The sequence below is a fragment of the Acomys russatus genome, chromosome 1 (genome assembly GCF_903995435.1).
Source record: "Acomys russatus chromosome 1, mAcoRus1.1, whole genome shotgun sequence".
NCBI lineage: Eukaryota > Metazoa > Chordata > Mammalia > Rodentia > Muridae > Acomys > Acomys russatus.
Window position 1 is genome coordinate 94,510,869 of NC_067137.1, and position 20,308 is coordinate 94,531,176.

The 20,308-nt window shown below is 48.9% G+C and overlaps 1 protein-coding gene across 1 annotated transcript; it reads right to left on the reverse strand.

Moving 5' to 3' along the window:
* Nucleotides 1–1,220: 1,220 nt before the first annotated feature.
* Syndig1l (synapse differentiation inducing 1 like) lies at nt 1,221–3,312 on the reverse strand. The gene is made up of 3 exons (XM_051149250.1): nt 2,897–3,312; nt 1,559–1,699; nt 1,221–1,404 (listed from the first exon to the last, which is right to left on the reverse strand). The coding sequence occupies exons 1-3, from the start codon at nt 3,308–3,310 to the stop codon at nt 1,246–1,248; spliced, it is 714 nt and encodes a 237-aa protein (XP_051005207.1). The 5' UTR covers nt 3,311–3,312; the 3' UTR covers nt 1,221–1,245.
* Between the last annotated feature and the right edge of the window lie 16,996 nt (nt 3,313–20,308).

Here is a 20,308-nt window from a genome sequence, read left to right on the forward strand (position 1 = left end):
TGAAGTGAGGGAGATGAGGAGGGTGTGGGACAAGGAAGGATAGTAGTGGACCCACAACCCCATCTGGGACTAGATGGGGCATGGTGGAAATGGCCAGGTTCCCCCAAATTGTGCACAATAGTCCTGTAGCTTGGGTCCCAGTGGGCCTGCTTTCCCATTGCACCTTGTCCTTAGCTCTTCATGCCTCTGAAATCCTGACATTCCTTAGTGCCTTGGGGTGGAGGGGTTTGGAAGCAGTCCTGAGTGGCGGTTATCAGGGAAGGTAGGTGCCCAGGGGTCACTATCACCACTACCCCACATATCACAGGTGGAGAGAAAGGCTTGGCCTTCCTGCTTGGGTTGATGGAGGGTTTAAGAAATGGTTGCAAAATTACTCCAGACTGGATACACCAGGCAGAATCCGGGCACCTCCATGGGAGGCTCTTGTACACTCTGTCCACCAGCACGGAGAGTTACAGAGAGACAAATCCCTTAGACAGCTGTCTGTCCCGCCTCTGTCTACAGTTCCCAGTTCCCAGTTCCCAGAGTCCCTTCTCACGTTTCCCCCATAATCCTGGACCTAGGACCCCTGCACTCAGCAGCTGGGGAGTCACAGTACCCGTTCTCAGTCTCCTCTGGTGGGGGTGCCATCTCAGGGCTCTTCCAGCAGCGCCCAGAAAGGATTCTGGAGTGAAGACCAGGGACCAAGTTGGGAGGTCATGTGGTCTTGCAGTATTCCAGGCCCCCCACCCTCTCTGTCACCCCATCTGCTTTTTGTCCGGTACAGAGACACCTCAGCAACATCAGTGCAGAGCTTACCAGCCCCATCACCTGGGAGACATGCAGAATCCAGAGGCAGAAAGAGCAAGGGATGGCTGGGATGCATGTGGTTCTCTCCTGATTGGAGGGTCTTGGGCATCATGGGGGAGGCAGGGGGCCCAGCTGCTCAAGATGTACACAGGTGAGAACCCTCTGACCGAAAAGACTGGCTGGGTCCTTTGTCCCCTGCCGGGATTGGGCAGAGTGGCCTGGGCTAGGCCTGTGTGACAACCCCATTGTTCCTTCTTCCCATCCACACCTAGTCTGCCCCGGGACTGGGAACAGTGGGCAAGAGGGCAAGATTGCACTGTGTGGGCTTGCAGAATGGGAGGCCTCCCCTCAACAAGCTACGTCACAGTTTCTCTTCAGGGCCAAGGCTCTCCACAGAGCACACAGTTCCAAGCTTTATGCCTTCTTCTGGTAGGGCCAAGAGAACCAGGATGACCCCTAGTCATGGCCATTCTGGGACAGGTAAGCAGCCAGAGCCACCACTACAGCCACATAGAGACCGGCCCCCACGGCAATGGAGAGTGTGGCCAGGAACAGTGCCCGGCGGGAGGTGGTGCCGGCCAGGCGGAAGTCCCCTTTGGAGATGGCCTTGGTGGTCTAGGGAGACAAAAGGCTAATATAAGGCAACAGCTCCATGTCCAACAAAACAGCTCAGTCCACCAGGCCCTTGACCCCATCCGGAAGGTGAGTGTTAAGTCCTCCAGGAGAGAGAGGTGGCAAGAGAGGCACCTCTGGGTCCCTGTATACTTACCCCCTGGGAGAAGTAGAAGGCAGCAATGCCCAGAGGCCAGAAGCAGCAAAGCATGGAGAAGAGAGTGAGCCCCAAGTGGTCCCTGGGAGGCAGGGTGAGGAAAGTGTCTTCGCTTTCACTCTCTGTCGAGGTTGCATCGCTCTGCAAGAGAGTGGAGTTTGGTGGCAAAACCCCAGTGTCTTCTAAACCCGTCAGACAGACAAGAGTTAAAAACATACAGGTGTAGCTGGGCGGTGGTGGTGCATGCCTTTAATCCCAGCATGTGGGAGGCAGAGGCAGGCAGATCTTTGTGAGTTCAAGGCCAACCTGGTCTACAGAGTGAATTCCAGGACAGCCAGAGCTGTTACACAGAGAAACCCTGTCTCAAAAAACCAAAAACCAACCAACCAACCAAACAAAAAACCCCCATGTAGGTCTTTGAGTAAAGGTGCCAGCGTGGAACCCACATGGTGGAAGGAGATAGTTGATTCCTATAAATTGTCACTTGAATCCCACATGTGTGCTATGACTATACATACGATAGATAGATAGATAGATAGATAGATAATCTAATTTTAAAACCTCAAGAACAAAACAAGTAATACCCAGTGGGCAGGTACAGAGCAAACCTCCCCTGCTGTTGAGAGTGGAAGCTGGTCTTGTCACTCTACCAAGAAGCCTTTTCAATGACCTGGTGAGTGCTACTTTTAAGAACTTCCCTTCACAGGAGAATGGAAGTCTCTGAATCCAGAGAAGCTCATCACAGGAGAGAGACTGGAAGATGAGAGGCGTTCTCAGAGCCCAAAGACCGGGAGATCAAGGTAACAAATGATGGGAGGGCTCACAATGAAAGACCCTGTCACTTTACAAATCACCTTGCAGAAGATATTAAATTACACAGAGCAATATCGGAAAAATCAGGTTATGAAGCCACATGCTTTGTGGGAGAGAGGTAGGGGAGAAACATGATCAGCCACCAACACAATCACATTATTTTCAAGTGATTAATAGTTGTTAACCCAAGCTAGTGCTTTTCCCCTCCCCGTCCTCTTCCTCCTCCTTCAATAGGGTATCATCAGCCCATGCTAGCCTTAAACTCACCAGGTGGCCAAGGCTGACCTTGAGCTCCTGGTCCCTCTGTATCCACCTCCCAAGAGCTGTGAATACAAATGTGCCTTCCTTTTGAGACAGGGTCTCACTGTGTCTTTGAACTCTCTATATAGACCAAATTGACATCAAATCCTTCATCTTCCCACCTCTGCCTCTTGAATGCTGGGATTAAAGGCACGCTCCAACATGCTCATCTTAGAACCAACATTAAAAAAAGGCAAAAAAAAAAAAAAAAAAAAAGCTACTTACCTCTTCCTCCTGGCTGTCCTCCTGGGCTTGCAGCTCCTCTTGAACCCCATAGGACACAGTGTGGATGGTGACATCTTCCTCAGGCTGACCAGGTTCTGTGGCCTGCTCTGTGGGCCCCACTGGAGGTTCCCTGGCTTCCGTGAAGCTGGTCTCACAGCTGCCTGTTTTGGGGTCTTTGACCTTGTCCCTCCCCAGGAGGCAGCTGGGTCGATACCAAGCCTCCACGGCCAGCTGCAGGGACCCTGGGTCTAAGAGCTGGTGGGTATGCGCAGGACCAGCACCTCCTAGGAGGTAGGAATAAAGCTTCCCCTGGCAGGACCAGCTGGATGGGTCCTCCGTGTAGGGGTAGGGACTGTGGAGGTGGGCGGGGCTCCTTGGCAGCAGTGGGTTCTGCAGTTCACTCAGGCTCTCCATGGTTTCGCCAGCGGTTGCCGGGGAAGCAAGTCTTGGCCCGCCACACAGACCTCACGGAGCCTGTCAGGAGAGCAAGACAGGTAGTCACAGAAGCCAGGCCACTGGGTACACGGCCTGGAGTGGCTAGCATGCGACCTTGGCCTAGCTATTTCTGTAGCCTCAGCTTCTGTCTGTGAAGCGGGGATGGTGGCGGTACTCGATTCAGAAAGCTGGCTCACTCATTACTTACTTGGCACATGTTATTTAGCGGTAGCTATCTGCTAGGCACTGTACCCGATGCTGAGACTACAGCCCTGGAAGAGGCAACAGTGAGGAGGCAAGGGAGAAGTGTGCCTGCTTGTCTTCAGGAGTTTAATCCAGGTGCAGAAGACAAGTATAAAATGACGACGTTGTCTGCCCTGAAGGAGAAGTACTGCGCATGGCAGCACACGGACTTAACTGCAATGGGCAGACCTGACAGAGGTGGGAAAGGCTTTGTGCTGAGGTGTGGAGACGCCAGCTCACTAAGTGAAGGGAACGGCGCTGTAGCCTGGATCTGAATGCAGCCCAAGGGTCTGTGTGTTGAAGGCTTAGTCCTCGGTGTATGGGAAAATTGTGGAAACCTTTGAGAGGCGGGGCCTGGTGGGAGGTTTTAGGTCATGGGGGTGTGGCCTTGAAGCGGATTGCTGGGACAGCTGTCTCTCCCGCCCGATGCTTTTTTTTTTTTTTTTTTTTTAAACCTTTCTGACTCCTATAAGGCATAATGGGTAAACTTCTGTTTATTACGCTCAATACAACTTAACTCTTCTAAACTGTGTGGTGGTGGTGCCCACCTTTAATCCCAGCACTTGGGAGGCAGAGGCAGGAAGATCTCTATAAGATCGAGGCTAGTCTGGTCTCCAAAGTGAGATCTTCTCAACTCTTTTTTGTTTTTTCGAGACAGGGTTTCTCTGTCTTTGTCTTAGCTTTGTCTGTGCTCTACTCACTTTGTAGACCTGACTGACCATGAAGAGATCTGCCTGCCTCTGCTTCCTCAAGTACTGGGATTATAGGTGTGGGCCACTATGCCTGGCTTAGAGTGAGTTCTAAGACAGCCAAGGATACACAGAGGAACTAGGTCTCAAAAAACCAAAAAGGGGGGGGGGGGGAAAAGAGGGTGGGAAAACACACACACACACACACACACACGTCAACTCTCTCCACTATAGTCTCCATGTGATCCTGGTTGCCTCATCACAGGCACAAAGTGGCAGGGCCTGGAGATCGTAGGCTGAAACCTCTGAAGGAGTCAAAACAAGCTTTATCCTTCTTAACTCGATTGCGTGTTTCTGTTGCAGCACCAGAAAGCTAATTTCACACAGGGGAGGAGTGCCTGCAAAGGTCCTGTGGCTGGAGAAAGGATGGAAGGGATGAGAGTCTGGGAGAAGCTGGCGTCTCGGGGTGCAGGAGGAGGATGGAGGGCCTAATGTGTAGCCCTGCTGAGGAGGTCCACAGGCCTGCAGACACTCAGCAGAAACGGTGGGTGGGATTTGGCTCCCGGTGTTTCCTATGCTATCCCTGCAGGGTGCATTGGAGAGGGTCTAGTCCAACTGCGAAAGCAGTAGGATGCTTTTTTATATTAAAAAATTAACTATAGCCAGGAGTGGTGGTGCACGCCTTTAATCCCAGCACTCGAGAGGCAGAGGCAGGTGGATCTCTGTGAGTTCGAGGCCAGCCTGGTCTACAAAGTGAATCCAGGACAGTCAAGACTACATAGAGAAACCCTGTCTCAAAAAAAAAAAAAAAGTGCTTATTTAGTTTTTTTCAAAATAAAGTTTCTCTGGGTAGACCTGGCTGTCTTGGAACTGGCTTGGCAGAGCAGGCTGGCTTCCAACTCAGAGATCAGCCTGTCTCTCTTTTCTAAGTGCTGGGTGTGAGCCACGACACCCAGTTTTAAATATTTGTTTTAAGATTACTATTTATTGTTTTTTATTTATGTGTATGTATATGTGTGTAAAAACATGCAAGCCCTTGAGGAGGCTGAAAGAAGGTGCTGGATCTCCTGGAGCTGGAATTACAGATGGCTGTGACCTGATGGACATGGGTGCTGGAAACTGAACCCGGGTTCTCTGCAAGAGCAACAAGTGCTTTTAACCACAGCTATCTATTCAGCCCCTATGTATGTATGTATGTATGTATGTATATGTATGTATGTATCTATCTATCTATCTATCTCTCTATAGAGTCAAGGTTTCTCTGTATAGCCCTGGTTGTCCTAGAACTTGGTCTATAGACTATGCTGGCCTCAAACTCACAGAGGTTCACCTGATTCTGCCTTCTGAGGGCTAGGACTAAAGGTGTGTTCTACCACCACCTGGCTCCATTTATTTAATACTGGGTCTTACTAGGTTGGCCAGGCTGACTTCAAACTCACTATGTAATCCAGATTTTCACCTTTAAATTCAGCACTCAGTTTTGAGGTCAGCTTGGGCTATACAGTGAGACCTTGTCTCAAAACAAAACAAAACAAAGCAACAACAAAACCCACTACAAAACAACCAAACAACTGAAAACTCACGATGTCCCTGAAACTGGCTTAATCCCAGCACTTGGGAGGCAGAGACAGGTGGATCACTGTGAGTTCAAGGCCAGCCTGGCCTACAAAGTGAGTCTAGGACAGCCAAGGCTACACAGAGAAACCCTGTCTCAAAACCCCCCCCACAAAAAAAAAAAGAAAGAAAGAAAAGGAAAGAAACCTTCTTGCTCCCAACATCCCACTTTCAAGGTATGCATAAGCACTCCTGGCTCATTGGGAAAGGTCAGGTTTACTGTGTCCAGGTAAACAGAAGATACTTGGAACTCCCTGGTGATACAGACCTGTAATCACAGGTTGGCCTGGACTACAGAGGTACTGGGAACTCAGTGGTAGAGTTGGAGGGAACGGGACAGGTGATATTACAGGTCTTGGTGGTAGGTGGGACTCGGGGCTTGAAGGAAGGTTTATCCTCAAAGTAAGCAGGAATGTGCTTAGCTTGGCCCAAAGGCTATGTTTATGGCTACAGCTTTTGCCAAGGAAGGATGCTTTTCCAGATCCCTAAAATTGTAGTTTTAGGAAGCATACTTTAGGCTAATCTGCTCGCCAATGTACACTGAGTTTGGGAAGTTCCTGCAGGACCTAAGGCAGGGCATCCTGGGTGCTGAGGTCTGAAGCAGTGTACCCCAGCCGGCAGTACACACACCCTCCAGGCACAGACTAGGGATGCACTGGAGGTCTGCCTTCCCTCCTCCAGCTGCCTATCTACCTGGTACCTGGACGGTTGGCTGAAGGGCGGAGAAAAACCTCTGAGTATGTCTACAACAGATCCGTACACTCCAGAGGGAGGGACAGATAGGAGAGAGTGTTGAAGCAGCTTTAGGGACTTCCATAGGCTGTTCTGGAGTGACTTGCCCTGGATTTTGGTCTGCAGGTTTGGATTCCTCCTTGGCTTTGATGACTCAGGTGAACTTGCAGGACCCTGAGTCTCATTACCCATAAAGACTAGATGATGCTGGGCGGTGGTGGCACACTCCTTTAATCCCAGCACTTGGGAGGCAGAGACAGGTGGAGCTCTGTGAGTTCGAGGCCAGCCTGGTCTACAAAGAGACTTCCAGGACAGCCAGAAACCTTGTCTCTAAAAACAAAATAAAACAGAACAAAACCCACAAAAACCAAAAACCAAAACCAACGAAACAAACAAACAAACAAAAAAAGCAGATTATAATCCCATGAAGCTGCCTTGAGGATCCAAAAAGATGGCTGAGGTTACAGGGCCTGTACATGATACATACGTATAATACATATATGCATGTACAACACATGCATGCCTGGTGCCCATAGAGATCAAAAGAGTGTGTCAGATCCCCTGTAACTGGAGTCATGGATAGCTATGAGTCACCATGCGGATGCTGGAGCTAACTTGGGTTCTCTGGGAGAACAGCAAGTGCTCTTAACCACTGAGCCATCATCTCTCCAGCCCAAGAGACTGCAATTTCTTATTTCTGGGCTTCAGAACCCATCTTCGCCCAGTGGGGACATTTCTGACCTCATTCTGCTAATGATAGAAGGGAAAGTGTAGCAAACAGAAACAGACATTTCTGTTCCCCTGGGCTGAGTTTATCTGATCCCATCCCTGGTTCTAGCCCTGGTTCTATCAAGCATTCACAGCCAATGCCTGGGAAGGGGTCATTTCTACTTTTGGGTGGATTCTAGAAAGATGGTTCTGGAGTCATCTGAAGACAGAATGACTCCAGGAACAACACCTGGGTAGTGGACAGAGAAGTAGTACACAGAGGAGAGGGCCACCAGGTTGGGAGCAGGGCGCTGTGGGCATGTCCAAAAGGCGTTAGGCACCCCTGGCTGGCTCACCATTGGGGAGGGCATGGCTTGATGCTTCCATGAGGGCAAATGAATGAAGGGGAGGTGGCCATGGTGCTGAGCCACTGTGAGTTCCGCACCAAACTAGGTGAATTTCTAATAAAGAATCACAAAGCACAATAGACAGGGGCATGTGGCCCAACAGTCCAACTCCCAAGGTAGAGAGGGCACAGGTGGCACTGGGGTGTACGGCTGCCATGTGCCTAGGGGCCCTGCTTACACATCACCCTGCTGTGAGTTCCATGTGGCTGTCACCCAGCTGTGACAGAAGCTTCCCAGTGCAGCGATGGAGCATAAGGCTTGGGCTGAGATGCCGGTTCAGATCACAAAGGCAGGCTCTCGTCCTTCCTCCCTGGGAGTCTTTTATAAAAGGCAAGGAGCCTCTTGGACTGCAGTGATGGGAACAAGGCTCCTTCCTGCTGGCAGGGAGCTGGAGTGCCTAAGGTCTATGCTTGGGCAGCTCTGGGCAGATCCCCAGCAGGCCCAGTCTCTCTGACCTCCAAGGAAAGCTTCTGGACCCCCATGGTGTCCTCCTGTCTCCAAGCAAATGTGATCCACCGGTGTGGAGTTGGAGGCCACATGAGCACAGGGCTCATGGGTTGGGGAGTCAGGTACAGTGGGAGCTCATTCCTGGTCTGTCAGCCTTTTCCAACCTTTCAGTTTCCCGGAGTTCGCCCATGAAGGGTTGGGGGAAGTGGCCGCAGAGGGCAATTGTACTAACGCTTTATAATTCTATAGGGCCCATGAAGCCCCAGGAGGGTCTTATGTTAAAGTAGGGGATAGGTGAGCACATTCACAGCCTAGTCAGGTAGTAAATTACCATGATTTCCTACCATTCATTGCCCAGTAGGCAGGTTGAGCAGGGGAGGAAAAGGCAAGATACCTGGGCAGATAGGCAGCACAGCCATGAAGCTAGCTCTGCCCTCCCAGCTTCACCTGTGACACACTAGATGCTTATCCCTATTCTTACCCCTCTGGCGTAGCTCACAGAGGGCCCTCAGTCTCCCCTCTCCTTTAATGTATAGCTCTTGAGTCCAGGGCTTCAGAGCCAAAGCAGTGCTCTGCCACTCTCCTTGTGGCTGAAGTGTGCAGGGGCCTTGAAAGGGAGTGGGTAGCCTCAGGGCATTTAGAGCAGCTACATGCGTCAAACTCACCCTTGCCCTAACCTCTGGAGGCCTTGGCAAGTCCCTACCCTTTCATTTCTTGCCCTCTCCTTCCCCCCCCCCCAAAAGTGATAGAGAGATGTCCGGAGACCATAGGGCATTCTCAAGCCCAAAGCAGGCGGAGGCAGGTGACCCCAGCTCAGTCCCTGCTCCTGTCAGGTGCTCTAGCTCAGATATCCAGTTGAGCCCCCCAAAGTCCAGGACATTCAGTCTTCCCTGGGTTCCTTCCCTCCATGTGCTCTGAGGGGTTCTCCAGCGCTGCCCACCCCCCAAGCATGGCTTGCAAGCCTTCATGCACAAAGATGTCTGATGTTTGCACAGTGGAAGAGCGAGGAGTCACTTGCATGTCCAAGAGTTGGGAACAAGTTCAGTAAATGATAGTGCACGATCCAGGGCTAAAAGGCCTTCCAACAGGTTCACAGAGAATAAAGATTCGAGAAAATGCTCCTTGCCATTCCAATGAGAAGGAAGAAAAGCAATCGGTGTGTGCAGTCCCCTCTACTCTGCCAAAATGTTAATAGCGATTAGCTCTCAGCGTGGGAGCACGGGTGCTTTTCAATTTCTTCCTCACTCCCTTTTCCCTCCCTTTTCCCATAGTTATTTATTTATTTACAATGAACATGTGCTGGGCATGGTGGCGCACACTTGTAATCCCAGCACTCAGGGAGACAGAGGCAGGCGAATCTCTGTGAGTTTGAGACCAGCCTGGTCTATCAAGTGAGTCTAGGACAGCCAAGGCTGTACAGAGAAACCCTGTCTGGGGCAGAAGGCGGAGAAAAAAAAGGAACAAAACAAAAATACAATGAACATGTACTTTAAAAAAAAAAAAAAAAGTTTTTCAAGACAAGTTATATTGGCTGTCCTGGAGTTACTTTGTAGGCTAAACTGGCCTTGAACTCAAAGCAATCTGCTTTCCTCTGCCTCCCAAGTGCTGGGAATAAAGGCGTGCACCACCATGCCCAGCTTGTATGTATTACTTTCAAATGAGAAAAAAAAAAAAAAATTTAAGGACTTAGATTTCTTCCAAGCCAGATTACCTAACATCCATGGAATATTAAGAGCTCCGTCTTGGTTTAGTGGCTGAGTGCATTATCAGAGCCTTTCCCTGCCTACACTCTGACCTATACTTCTACTTTCAAAAAGTCACTGGTGGGTGGTTGCAACCAAGAGTCATGAGTCTTTGTACACTTCATGTCTGTCATCGACCTTACACCCCCACCAAGCACAAGAAGTTCATGGTCTCATCTCAGGACCCTACTCTGAATCTTCAGTTGGAAAAGGTAGTAGGGTCACCAAACCTTCTGTGCCATTGGCCAGGCTGGGCCTTTGAACCTGATCCTCAATTTTTCTCTCTATGTTCTTTTTCCGTAGGGTAGGAGACCAAGGGACAGCAGCTGTCGTGGCCATCTCAGCTACCTGGTCTCACACGGGCTGTGTGTACCTTCTAGACGCTGCTGTGGTTGCTGGTGTACCTTCAAGTGGGTGTGGGTGTGGCCCGTGTGCTTGTGAGCGCATGTGTATGTGTGTGTGAGAGAGAGAGAGAGTGCAAGTGTTGTGCGTGTGTCTGTGTATGCACATGTATGTGTGTGTGTGTGTGTGTGTGTGTACATATATGTACTCTGCTCCAGAGTACAGGCATGAGAATGCCTGGGATTCTAAAGTTCCTGTAAATTACATGGGTGGAACCATAAGTCTTGCAAAAGGAGAGCCGGGGAGAAGGCGTCTCTGAGAAGGCCAAGCCCCTGGGTTGTCTCCTGAACCCAGAGCTGGCTGAGCCCCGAGGTTGAGGCTTTGGCTGCACAAACCAAAGACCAGGGAACCGTGCCGGGATCCCCCAGAGCCCAATTACAGCCGCCTGTGATGGTACAGAGCAACAGTAGATATGCACCCTTCTCCTGAAAATGTATGGGAGCAGCGTTAGGAGGAGCTGACTGTAAAAACTCAGCTAACCGCTCCCTGGAATTCTATTGGGAGAAGAACAATAACTCACACTTATTGAGCTTTTCGCCACGTGCCAGGAGCCAAACTGTTCTGAATGTTCATCTGACTCTATAATTCTGACGGGAACATAACAATAGGGGTGACGGCTGCGGAGGGCTTTCTCTTCCAGCTGCGACGGACTTAGAGTGTCACATTAAACTGCCAACAATAGCTAGGAAAGCTGGGGGGGGGGAGTGGGGGAGGCCCTGAAGAGTCACCAACGATGCCAGAAGTCAAGGGGTTGCAATAGCAAGGCCCCAGAGGAAAGGTAGACCCAGACAAGTGAGCCTGAGCTTCACCTTGGGGCTGGCCTTTCCTGATAGGCTGCTTGTGGGGGGGGGGGGCTGGTTCATTGCCAGGGGCCTCAGGGTCTGACAAGGAAGGAGACTCAGTAAACACCCCACCACATTTCAACTGGCACCTCGATAAGACAACACTCCAGAACCAGATCAGCCATCATCAGAGCTGAAGCCGAGCCTGGAGTCAGCAACCCCTCACTGGATGTTGGCGACCTGCACAAGGCAGTGCTGTCGGCTTGAGCAACAGTGGTCCCTGGGCAGTGGTTCTTAGTGGGCAGGTGGTTCTCAGCCTTCAAAGTGGGAGACTGACTATCTCACATCCATTACTTCTGGTTCTAGGCTAGGGCATGGCCAGTTCATAGGGTGCTGAGAATCAAACTCAGGGGTTCCTGCTAGGTAAATAGTCCACCCACAGAGCTCCAGCCTCAGCCCTAACTTTTCTTTTCTTTCCTTCTTTGCTTTTTCTTTCTTTCTTTTTTCTTCATGTAACTGAGGCTTGAACTGTAAGCATATTAGACAAGCAAGCTATCACTGAGCTACATTCCCAGTTCTGTATTATTATTATGTTTTTATAGTGGGTTGCCCAGGCTACCCTTGAACTTTCAATCTTCCTACTTCAGTCTTCTGGGCATGATGGCACACATCTGTAGTACTAGAAATTGGGAGCTGGAGACAGGAAGATCAGAAATTCAAGGTCTGAAGCCAGCCTGGGCTAGACACTTTGTCTCAAAAAATAAAGTTAGACTCGTACCCAACTATGTCCTATATCAGTAACTACACTGATTGCACTCGAACAAAGATGTTTTAGTCCATTTAGATGAAAGTCTAGTTGGATGAGGTGGGAGATGCCTGCAAGCAGGAGGATCAGGAGTTCAAGGGCATCCAAAGCTACAAATTGAGCTCAAGACCAGCCTGGGCTACATGAGACCTTGTCCCTCCCTTCCTCCCTTCTTCCCTTCCTGCCTCCCTCCCTCCCTTCCTCCCTCCCTCCCTTCCTCCCTCCTTCCCTTCCTCCCTCCCATAAGATACCCAAAATTAGAAAAGGCTAATACTATAAAATGTAGATCAATGGTTGCTAAGGGCAGGGGGGGCAGGGGGAGGACACCCAGAAGGGCCCAAGGATTCTGGAATGACAGGACTGTTTCCTATCTTGACTTAGCGGTGCTCATGTGAATGAACATAAGTACTTAATATTTATATCAAATATATTTTTTAAATTGAAAAGGGCAAATGCATTATACAAAAAGATGACATAACCATATAGGTGCATGCGTGGTGCCAGCATGAGATCTAAACCCTTGCCAAGTGCTTCAAATGCAATAACTTACTTCATGCATGGGAAAACTGGGGCCCAGAGAGGCTAATAGGTTTTCTAAGATCACACAGCTGGTGAGTGGCAGAGCCTGCCAAATCTGTCTGGCTAGAGTACATGCATTTAACCACTAAGCAGAGATACTGGGTCGACCAGGAGGTGTGCATTCATTTGTATGTGTGTGTGTGTGTGTGTGTGTGTGTGTGTGTGTGTGTGTGTGTGTGTGTGAGAGGTGGGGGGAGGGAGAGAGAGAGAGGGAGAGGGAGAGAGAGGGAGAAAGGGAAAGAGGGAGAGAGGTGGGAGAGGGGAGAGAGAAAGATCAAATTCCCTAGAACCTGCAGAAGGCTTGTTGAGTGCACATGATGACGTCTCAGGTGTGATTGGAATTGTACAATGCCCTCAGGTTGGAGCCAACTTTACCAGAACAATATAAACTGGCGACAACTATAGTTGACTCATCTTTACCTAAGCAGATCTTCTGTGTACTTAATTTTGTTGTTTGTTGTACTTACTTTTGTTTATTTCTTTGTGTGTGTGATGTGAGTGGGGATTCCAGTCCTTGCCAGTCCTTGATTTTCACTCTGCAACAGAGTCGTCACTTTGTTGTTTGCCTTTGTGTACATCCCACTAGCTGACCCTGCAGATTCCCGGAGGGGACTCTCCGTGCCTGCCTCCCATGCCCCTGGAGGAATACTGGGGTTACAGACATGTGCCACAACATCCAGCTTGGAAGTTCAGTTGAATTCTGGGGATTTGGGCTCAGGTCCTCTCTTGTGCAGCAAGAACTTTATTCACTGACCCAAAGAATCCGATGACCCCAACCAGCTGGAACTAAGTCTAAAGAGATCTATAGCCCCTTTCTCTTCTAGCTTTCTTTCTCTCATACCGAGGGTTGGAAGGGAGGTAGCGGCATTAAGGAACCCTGGATGAAAAAGAGCTAAAAAAAAGTAGCGCCTACACTGAAGCCCAGAAAGGTTAAGAAAAATGGCCAGACAACCAAGTGACTGGGTCTGTATTTGAATTCAGGTTTGATTTAGTCCAAAGCCTGGGCGCTCCTGGACACACCTATCAGGTACACTCCCTGGGAGACAGGTAAATAAGAGCAGAGCGGGGACTGCTTCTAAATGGGTTAAAACCAGAGTCCTCAATGTAGAGAAGGAGAAATGGGGGCTATAAGAAAAGATGAAGTGAGAGAAGCATGGAGAATGGGGAAATAGAAGGGTCCAGAGGGTCCTAGAAACCTACAAGAAGAACATTATGACGCTTTTAAACCGAGAGAGAAAGCCAGGACTCCTTAGTGAGCCAGAAGATTAAACAGAATTGACTGTAATCCAGAGGAAAGGTAAAATCTTTAAGAATAGGTACCGACCACACCACCGTCCGGTCACTAACACATAAACTGTTTGGCCAGTTGTGAAGTGCTGTGACTACGGTAGCTGTTGGTAGAAGGTTTATGCTGCATTGATGATTTTTGGCCCGTAAGCAAGAGAGCCACTAAGTGAATTTGTCGTCATTAGCTGCAGCTCACTAAATCTGCCAGAGAAGAGAGAAAGCCAGGCATGGGGACAACAGCAAGGTAGGCCGAGCCAAGCAAAATGGAGAACATGCCTTTTTGTTTGTTTCATGTCAGCAAACTTAACACAATTGATCACCTCCATCACAACTGTCTCCATTAGCTCCTCATTCTTCCCAACTGCTTTTTTGTTGTTTGTTTTTATTTCTTTCTTTGGCTGTTCTGGACTAGCTTTGTAGACCAGGCTGGCCTCGAACTCACAGCCATCCACCTGCTTCTGTCTCCCAAGTGCTGGGATTAAAGGTGTGTGTCACCACACTCAGCCAGCTCTGTTGTTTCTTAAGAGTCTCTTAAACTGACCTTAAATTCACCAAGTAGCTCAAGCTGGCCTTGAACTCCTAACCTTGGGCCTCTACTTTCTGAGTACTGGTGAATATAAGAATGTACCTTCGTGCTTGCCTCTAACAGTTCTTAACTATACCGTAGTTTCTTTCACTTTGGAAGTAAAATTGAGGGATGGCAAGATGGCTCAGTGAGTAAAAGCACTTGCTGCCAAGTCTGATAAACTAAGTTCAACCACTAGGATCCACGTGGTAGGAGAAAAACAACTCCTGAAAGTTGTCCTCTGAGCAATGGCACATGAATGATCGCACAGGGGGATGGGGGAGGGTGGGAGGACGGGAAGCATCCATGCCTCCCACCCCAGATCATATTAATATCATAAACATTTACCAATCGATTAAAGTGGTATAGTTCATAGACATGTAGGAAGCTCTGGGCTTGACTTCAGGACTGCGTGAGCCAGGTGTGCTAATGCTGTCCTCCGAGCGCAGCAGAAGTGGAGGCTGGAGGAGCAGACGTTCTAGAGACCCTGCAGCTCAGTGACAGGGTGCTTGCCTAGCCGCACAAGGACCTGAGTTCTATCTCCAGCATCCTGAAAAGATTAGGGAGCAGCAGGAGAAACTGGTTGCCAAACTCAGCAGCGTCCTCTGCCATCCTGCCACAGTAGTTTCTGTCCCTGTCCCCTCCTCTCCGGTCTGAGAGGGCTGCGACAAGCACAGGACACAGCAACAGGGATGGGTGACTTTGAAGGAGGAGGTACAGAAGGCTGCACGTGTGTTTTTCACGGTCACAGTGCTCACCGGTACACTCCCTTGGAACCTTGAGCTGTCCTCTAGTAGCTGGACCGTTCGTGGCCACCATGCCAGAGAGGCCATGTGTGATGTGAGCGGGGGTTCCAGTCGCAATAGACTCCCCGGCCATCCACCCAGTCGTCAGCAAGACACCAGACTTGAGAACTAAGCCATCTTGGGCTCTCTGAGGGTGCCCATCTGTTGCCAGGTGAGCTCTCTCAGTACCACATGGAGTAGATGAGCACACAGCCACTGCTGCCTGAGTGTCTGACCCCTCAAAGTCACGGGGATGATGAGGTGTCTGCTGTTTAAGCCACTGTGTTTTGGGGGTATCAAGGACATCCTCCTTGGTGCCTTTCTGACTTTCAGCTCCTGTTCCCGTCTTTCCTCCCCTTCACAGCCATGTTTCTGGGAAGCGCCACACACACGTGTTAGCTCACAGCTTAAAGGCCACTTCCTTGGGAAGGCTCTCCCTACATCCTCAGTTTAGATTTTGGTTCCCTGGTTATCTGCGCTCCAGTGCTCCACGCTCTTCCTCTCAAAGTGCTTATCACAGTCTCTATTTATATATGTGTGATTCCTTGATTAGTGCCTTTCTCCCTCACCAGATTGTGAGCTTCAGAATGGTGGGAACTGTGTGTGTCTTGCTCATCCATAGATCCCCTTGCTTGGTTTATAGATAACCTCATGAATGAATGACAGAATTCATGAGCAAGGGAGCTAGCTCTACTGTACTATACTGAGGCTTGTCGAAAAGAAAAGACTTTCTAAGACTACTGAAATGGCTCAGTGATTAAAAGAACCAGGTGCTGCTAGGCAGGGTGGTGCACACCTTTAATCCCAGCACTCAGGAGGCAGAGGCAGGCAGATCTCTAAGTTCAAGGCCAGTTTGGTCTACAAAGGTAGTTCCAGGACATCCAGGAGGGCCCAGGTTCAGTTTCCAACACCCATATGGATGCTCAAAACAGTCTGTAATTCCAGGATCAGGGTATCTGTTGCACTTTTCTGCTCTCCATGGGCACCAAGCACACAAGTGGTACACACACACACACACACACACACACACACACACACACACACACAGAGAGAGAGAGAGAGAGAGAGAGAGAGAGAGAGAGAGAGAGAGAGAGACATGCAAGCAAAACTTAGAATTAAAAGAAAATACTTTCTAGGATCTGGGATGGAGGGCACGCACCTGCTGGAAACACACCCAGCTCTGCACAGCAAACATGCCTTGGGCAGTTACTTCAGGCCATTTCTCAGGACCCACAGGTAGACAGGAAGTGGCACCTGCTATGAGGACTTGCTACAGTTCAGACTAGCAAATGCAAGGCTTATATAGCATGGAAGAAGCTGTGCAGCTGTGTGCCGAGGGCAAGAGACCTCTACCCTGAGATGGTGGGAATTGGGAAAGGCCCTCATAACAGGCAACATGGGCAATGAGTCTTGAAGGTTAAGTGGGAGTCACTTAGGTGAGACATTAAGAACAGAACATTTGCCACCGAGGAAACAAACGTGCCATGCCACGGACAGTGATAGGCAGGGGGAGTCAACTGGTTTGGCTGATGGAAAGAAGCAGGTGAGGTGAGGATTCCCTCCGACATCTATAGGGGGCAGTAGTGACCCTAATTGGGTACAAGAGGGTATAACATGGCCTTACCTGTGTTTTAGAGCCCTCCAGGTGGCAACAATGAGTTAAAGGAGTGGAGTGAGAGCTGAGGATGGAGACTAGAGGCTCTGTTGAGAGACCATTGCCAGAGAGAAGGCGCAGTGGCCAAGGGCACTTGTTGCTCTTCCAGAGGACTGGAGTTTGGTTTCTAGCACCTACTACAGAAAGTTCGCAAAGGCATCACAGCTCCAGCCCCAGGGGAACTGATGGCCTCTACAGGCATCTGCACGTACAGACACATACACACGCATAAAAAATTCATCTTGGGCCAGATGGTGGTGGCGCACGCCTTTAATCCCAGCACTTGGGAGGCAGGGGCAGGTGGATGGCTGGGAGTTCAAGGCTAACCTGGTCTACAGAGTGAGTACAGGATAGTCAAGGCTACACAGGGAAACCCTGTCTCGAAAAACAAACAAAAAACCCAACAACAACAACAAAAAATTAATCTTGGAGGGGAAGAGACTGAAACTATGGGGCTGGGTGTAATGTATACCTTTAAGTCCAGTACTAGAGAGGCAGAGGCAGGAGGAGCTCTGTGAGTTCAAGGACAGCTCCATCTACATAGCAAGTTCCAGGCCAGCCAGAGCTACACAGCGGGACCTGGTCTAGAGAGAGTGGAGGGTCTGATTACTGTAGGTTTGGTTTTGGTCAAAGCAAATAAGATATGGAATCAACTAACAATGGATGCACAAAGAGAATATGTTATATATTGCGGTGGCTCACGCCTGTGGATAATAAAGACCAGAAAACCAAATATCCTATTTCATATATGGAAACTTACAAATGGTTAATCTGTCTGTGGTTATTAGGATGTGGGAAGGGTAGATAGGGGTGAGTTGGACAATGGGTCCCAAACATAGCTGGTAAGAGGGAATGATTTCCCCTACTCCACAACACGGTGGGATAAGGATAGTTCATAACAACCCAACATACATTTCATAAGATCTAGAAGGGAGGGTCTCCAGAGCTCCAGACATGAAACAATAAGGAAATACACACTGCACCCCATAGCATGCTAATGAGAAGGCAGGGTGAGGGGAGGATGTGATAAGGCAGAATGGGTGGAGAGGAAGTGGTACCTGAAGAGGGAGCTGTTGGGAGGCTAACTAGGGAGGACTTTGTGGTTAACTAGAAGAGAGAGAAAGCAAGGAGTCCAGAAAAACTTCAGGATGCTGGCCAGGTAAACACTGATGTGCGCAACTGAGACAGAAAAGCTATGGGAATGCTCCCGGCTCAAAAGGGCGGCCAGGGTATAAAGACTACATCTATTTCTTCTTCAGCTTTAGGTCCTGGAGAGATAGCTCAGTAAAGTGCTTGCTGTACTTGTGTAAGCACCCAAGTTCAAATCCCTAGTACCTAGATAAAGGGCAGGGGCTAGTGGTGTGTCTAACGTGTAGACAGACAGAGCTCACTGGCAGGCAGCTTAGCCTAGCTGGTGAGCACTAGGTTCAGTGAGGTATTATGTATACCCAAACACACTTGCATGGCAGACATGTACAACACCACACACACACACACACACACACACACACACACACACACACACAAACACTCGTGCGCGCTTATTCAAATAGCAAGATGTGTGGGGTTTGTTGTTGTTGTTTGTTTTGTTTTTATTTTTTTTTATTTTTTTGAGACAGGGTTTCTCTTGACTGTCCTGGACTCACTTTGTAGACAAGGGCTGGCTTCAAACTCACAGAGATCTGCTTGGTTTTCCCTATCCCAGTGCTGGGATTACAAGCATGGACCACTAAACTGGGCTAAAATGCGCGATTTTAAAAATAATAAAATTGCCATGTATGGTGGACCCACCTTTAATCTTAGTAATCAGGAAGTAGAGTGAATCGGATCACTGTGGTTTCCAGGCCAGTCAGGGCTACAAAGTGACACTGTCTCAAAAAGGAGAAGAAAATGATACCAAAACTAAAAACCAAAAACAGAATGACATCTCTGAATCCAAACTCTTGTCCCCAGGAGATACAGAGCAGGTTATCCTTGATGAAGAACCCTTTGGAATCCTTCGGTCCCCACAGGACAGGTAAGAGCAGCTCCCACTCACCACACCTGCCTGTGCAAATAACAAGCTGACCTTATAGCAGGGGAGCTCCACGTCAGTGCCCAGTCCAGTCATCAATTCCTACATTCCTAAGGAAAATGGACAAAAAAGGATAAAGAAAAACAACTACAGTAAAGTAAAAGAAGAGGAGCTAGTGAACAGATAATGATCAGAGAAGATTTCAGAATCATCCAAATTATAGAAAGGATTCTTACAATTTTTTTTTTTAAAAATTCATATCCTCAGGCAAATATGAGCATATCACATCTATAAAATGAGAAGAGACTGCTACGGAAAAGGAGCACTTCACAAACATCTAAGGTTTTGAAACAGAAAATAATTCTCCGAATTTTGGAAAATTCAGTGGAGAGACTAAATAATGGAACAGCCGTTATCTTAAAAGAAAATGTTAATGGAATTCCCCAAGATGGAACCAAAAGACAAAAACATGGCAGATATGTAATAAAGCTGAGATATGGAGGAGACTATCGGATCTGTTGCGTGCTTAACAGGACATTGAGAAAGACGCAGGATGGACCAGAAGAGAAAAATAACTGAAACATCATACTGCAGTTAAAGAAGAGGAGGAGGAGGAAGAGGAAGAAGAGGAGGAGGAGGAGGAAGCCGGCATCGTGGCACAGGCCTTTAATCCCAGCACTCTGGGAGGCAGAGGCAGGCAGATCTCTGAGTTCCAGGACAGGCTGGTCTACAGAGTACTTTCCAAGACAGCCAGGGCCACACAGAGAAACCCTGTCTCAAAAACAAAAACAAAAACAAAAAAACCCCAAAACAACAACAAAGAATAAAAATGTAGAAGAAGAACGTATTTTCTGAGAATAAAACAGGAGAATATTTGGACCGTGTCCTAAGCTGGAGAGACAGGATGGGGGCAGTGGGTAAGTGTGGCTTGATAGCATCTTAGCAATCAAGGATAGAAGTCCGCCTGTCATCTGATGTGTGAAATGGGAGCCCTTGGTGGTGGTCTGGTCTAGAGAGGCTTGAGACTCATCCAAGGACTTTTGGAGAGAGAAAAGAGAGCAGAGGAAAGGAGAGGACAGATAAAGCAGCTTGGGTGCTTTTCTGCTTCCTTGGGAAATGTTAGCTGTTGTCTTTCAGGGAGAATAACACTCAGAGCTCCTGTAGGCACTTACTTCTACTCTCCCCTCAAAGCACGACCCACCTTGGTGCTGACACAGGTGAAAATTGCTGGGAACACTGGGTGGTGGTTCCACTATTCAAACGAGTCCACTGTCAGGTGGAAATCAAATCTTCATTCTGGAGGAAACAACCTGTCTCTCCACCGAAGTAGCTCATCCCAAACCACTTACAACAGTGGTTTTTCAACCTGTGGGTCAGGGAGCCCTTAGAGCTCCACCAACCCTTCACCAGGGGTCGCCTAAGACCATCAGAAAGCACAGACATTTACATTACAATTCATAACAGTAGCAAAGTTACAGTTATGAAGTAGCAACAAAAACAATTCTATGATTAACGTGAGGAA

Bases quoted from the DNA above. Each gene is read 5' to 3' on its own strand.
- Syndig1l (XM_051149250.1), bottom strand. From the start codon at position 3,310: ATGGAGAGCCTGAGTGAACTGCAGAACCCACTGCTGCCAAGGAGCCCC. The intron at 1,700-2,896 runs GTAAGTAGCTTT...ACTCTCTTGCAG, and splicing joins AGGACAGCCAGGAGGAAGAG to AGCGATGCAACCTCGACAGA. The intron at 1,405-1,558 runs GTAAGTATACAG...TTGTCTCCCTAG, and splicing joins CCTTCTACTTCTCCCAGGGG to ACCACCAAGGCCATCTCCAA.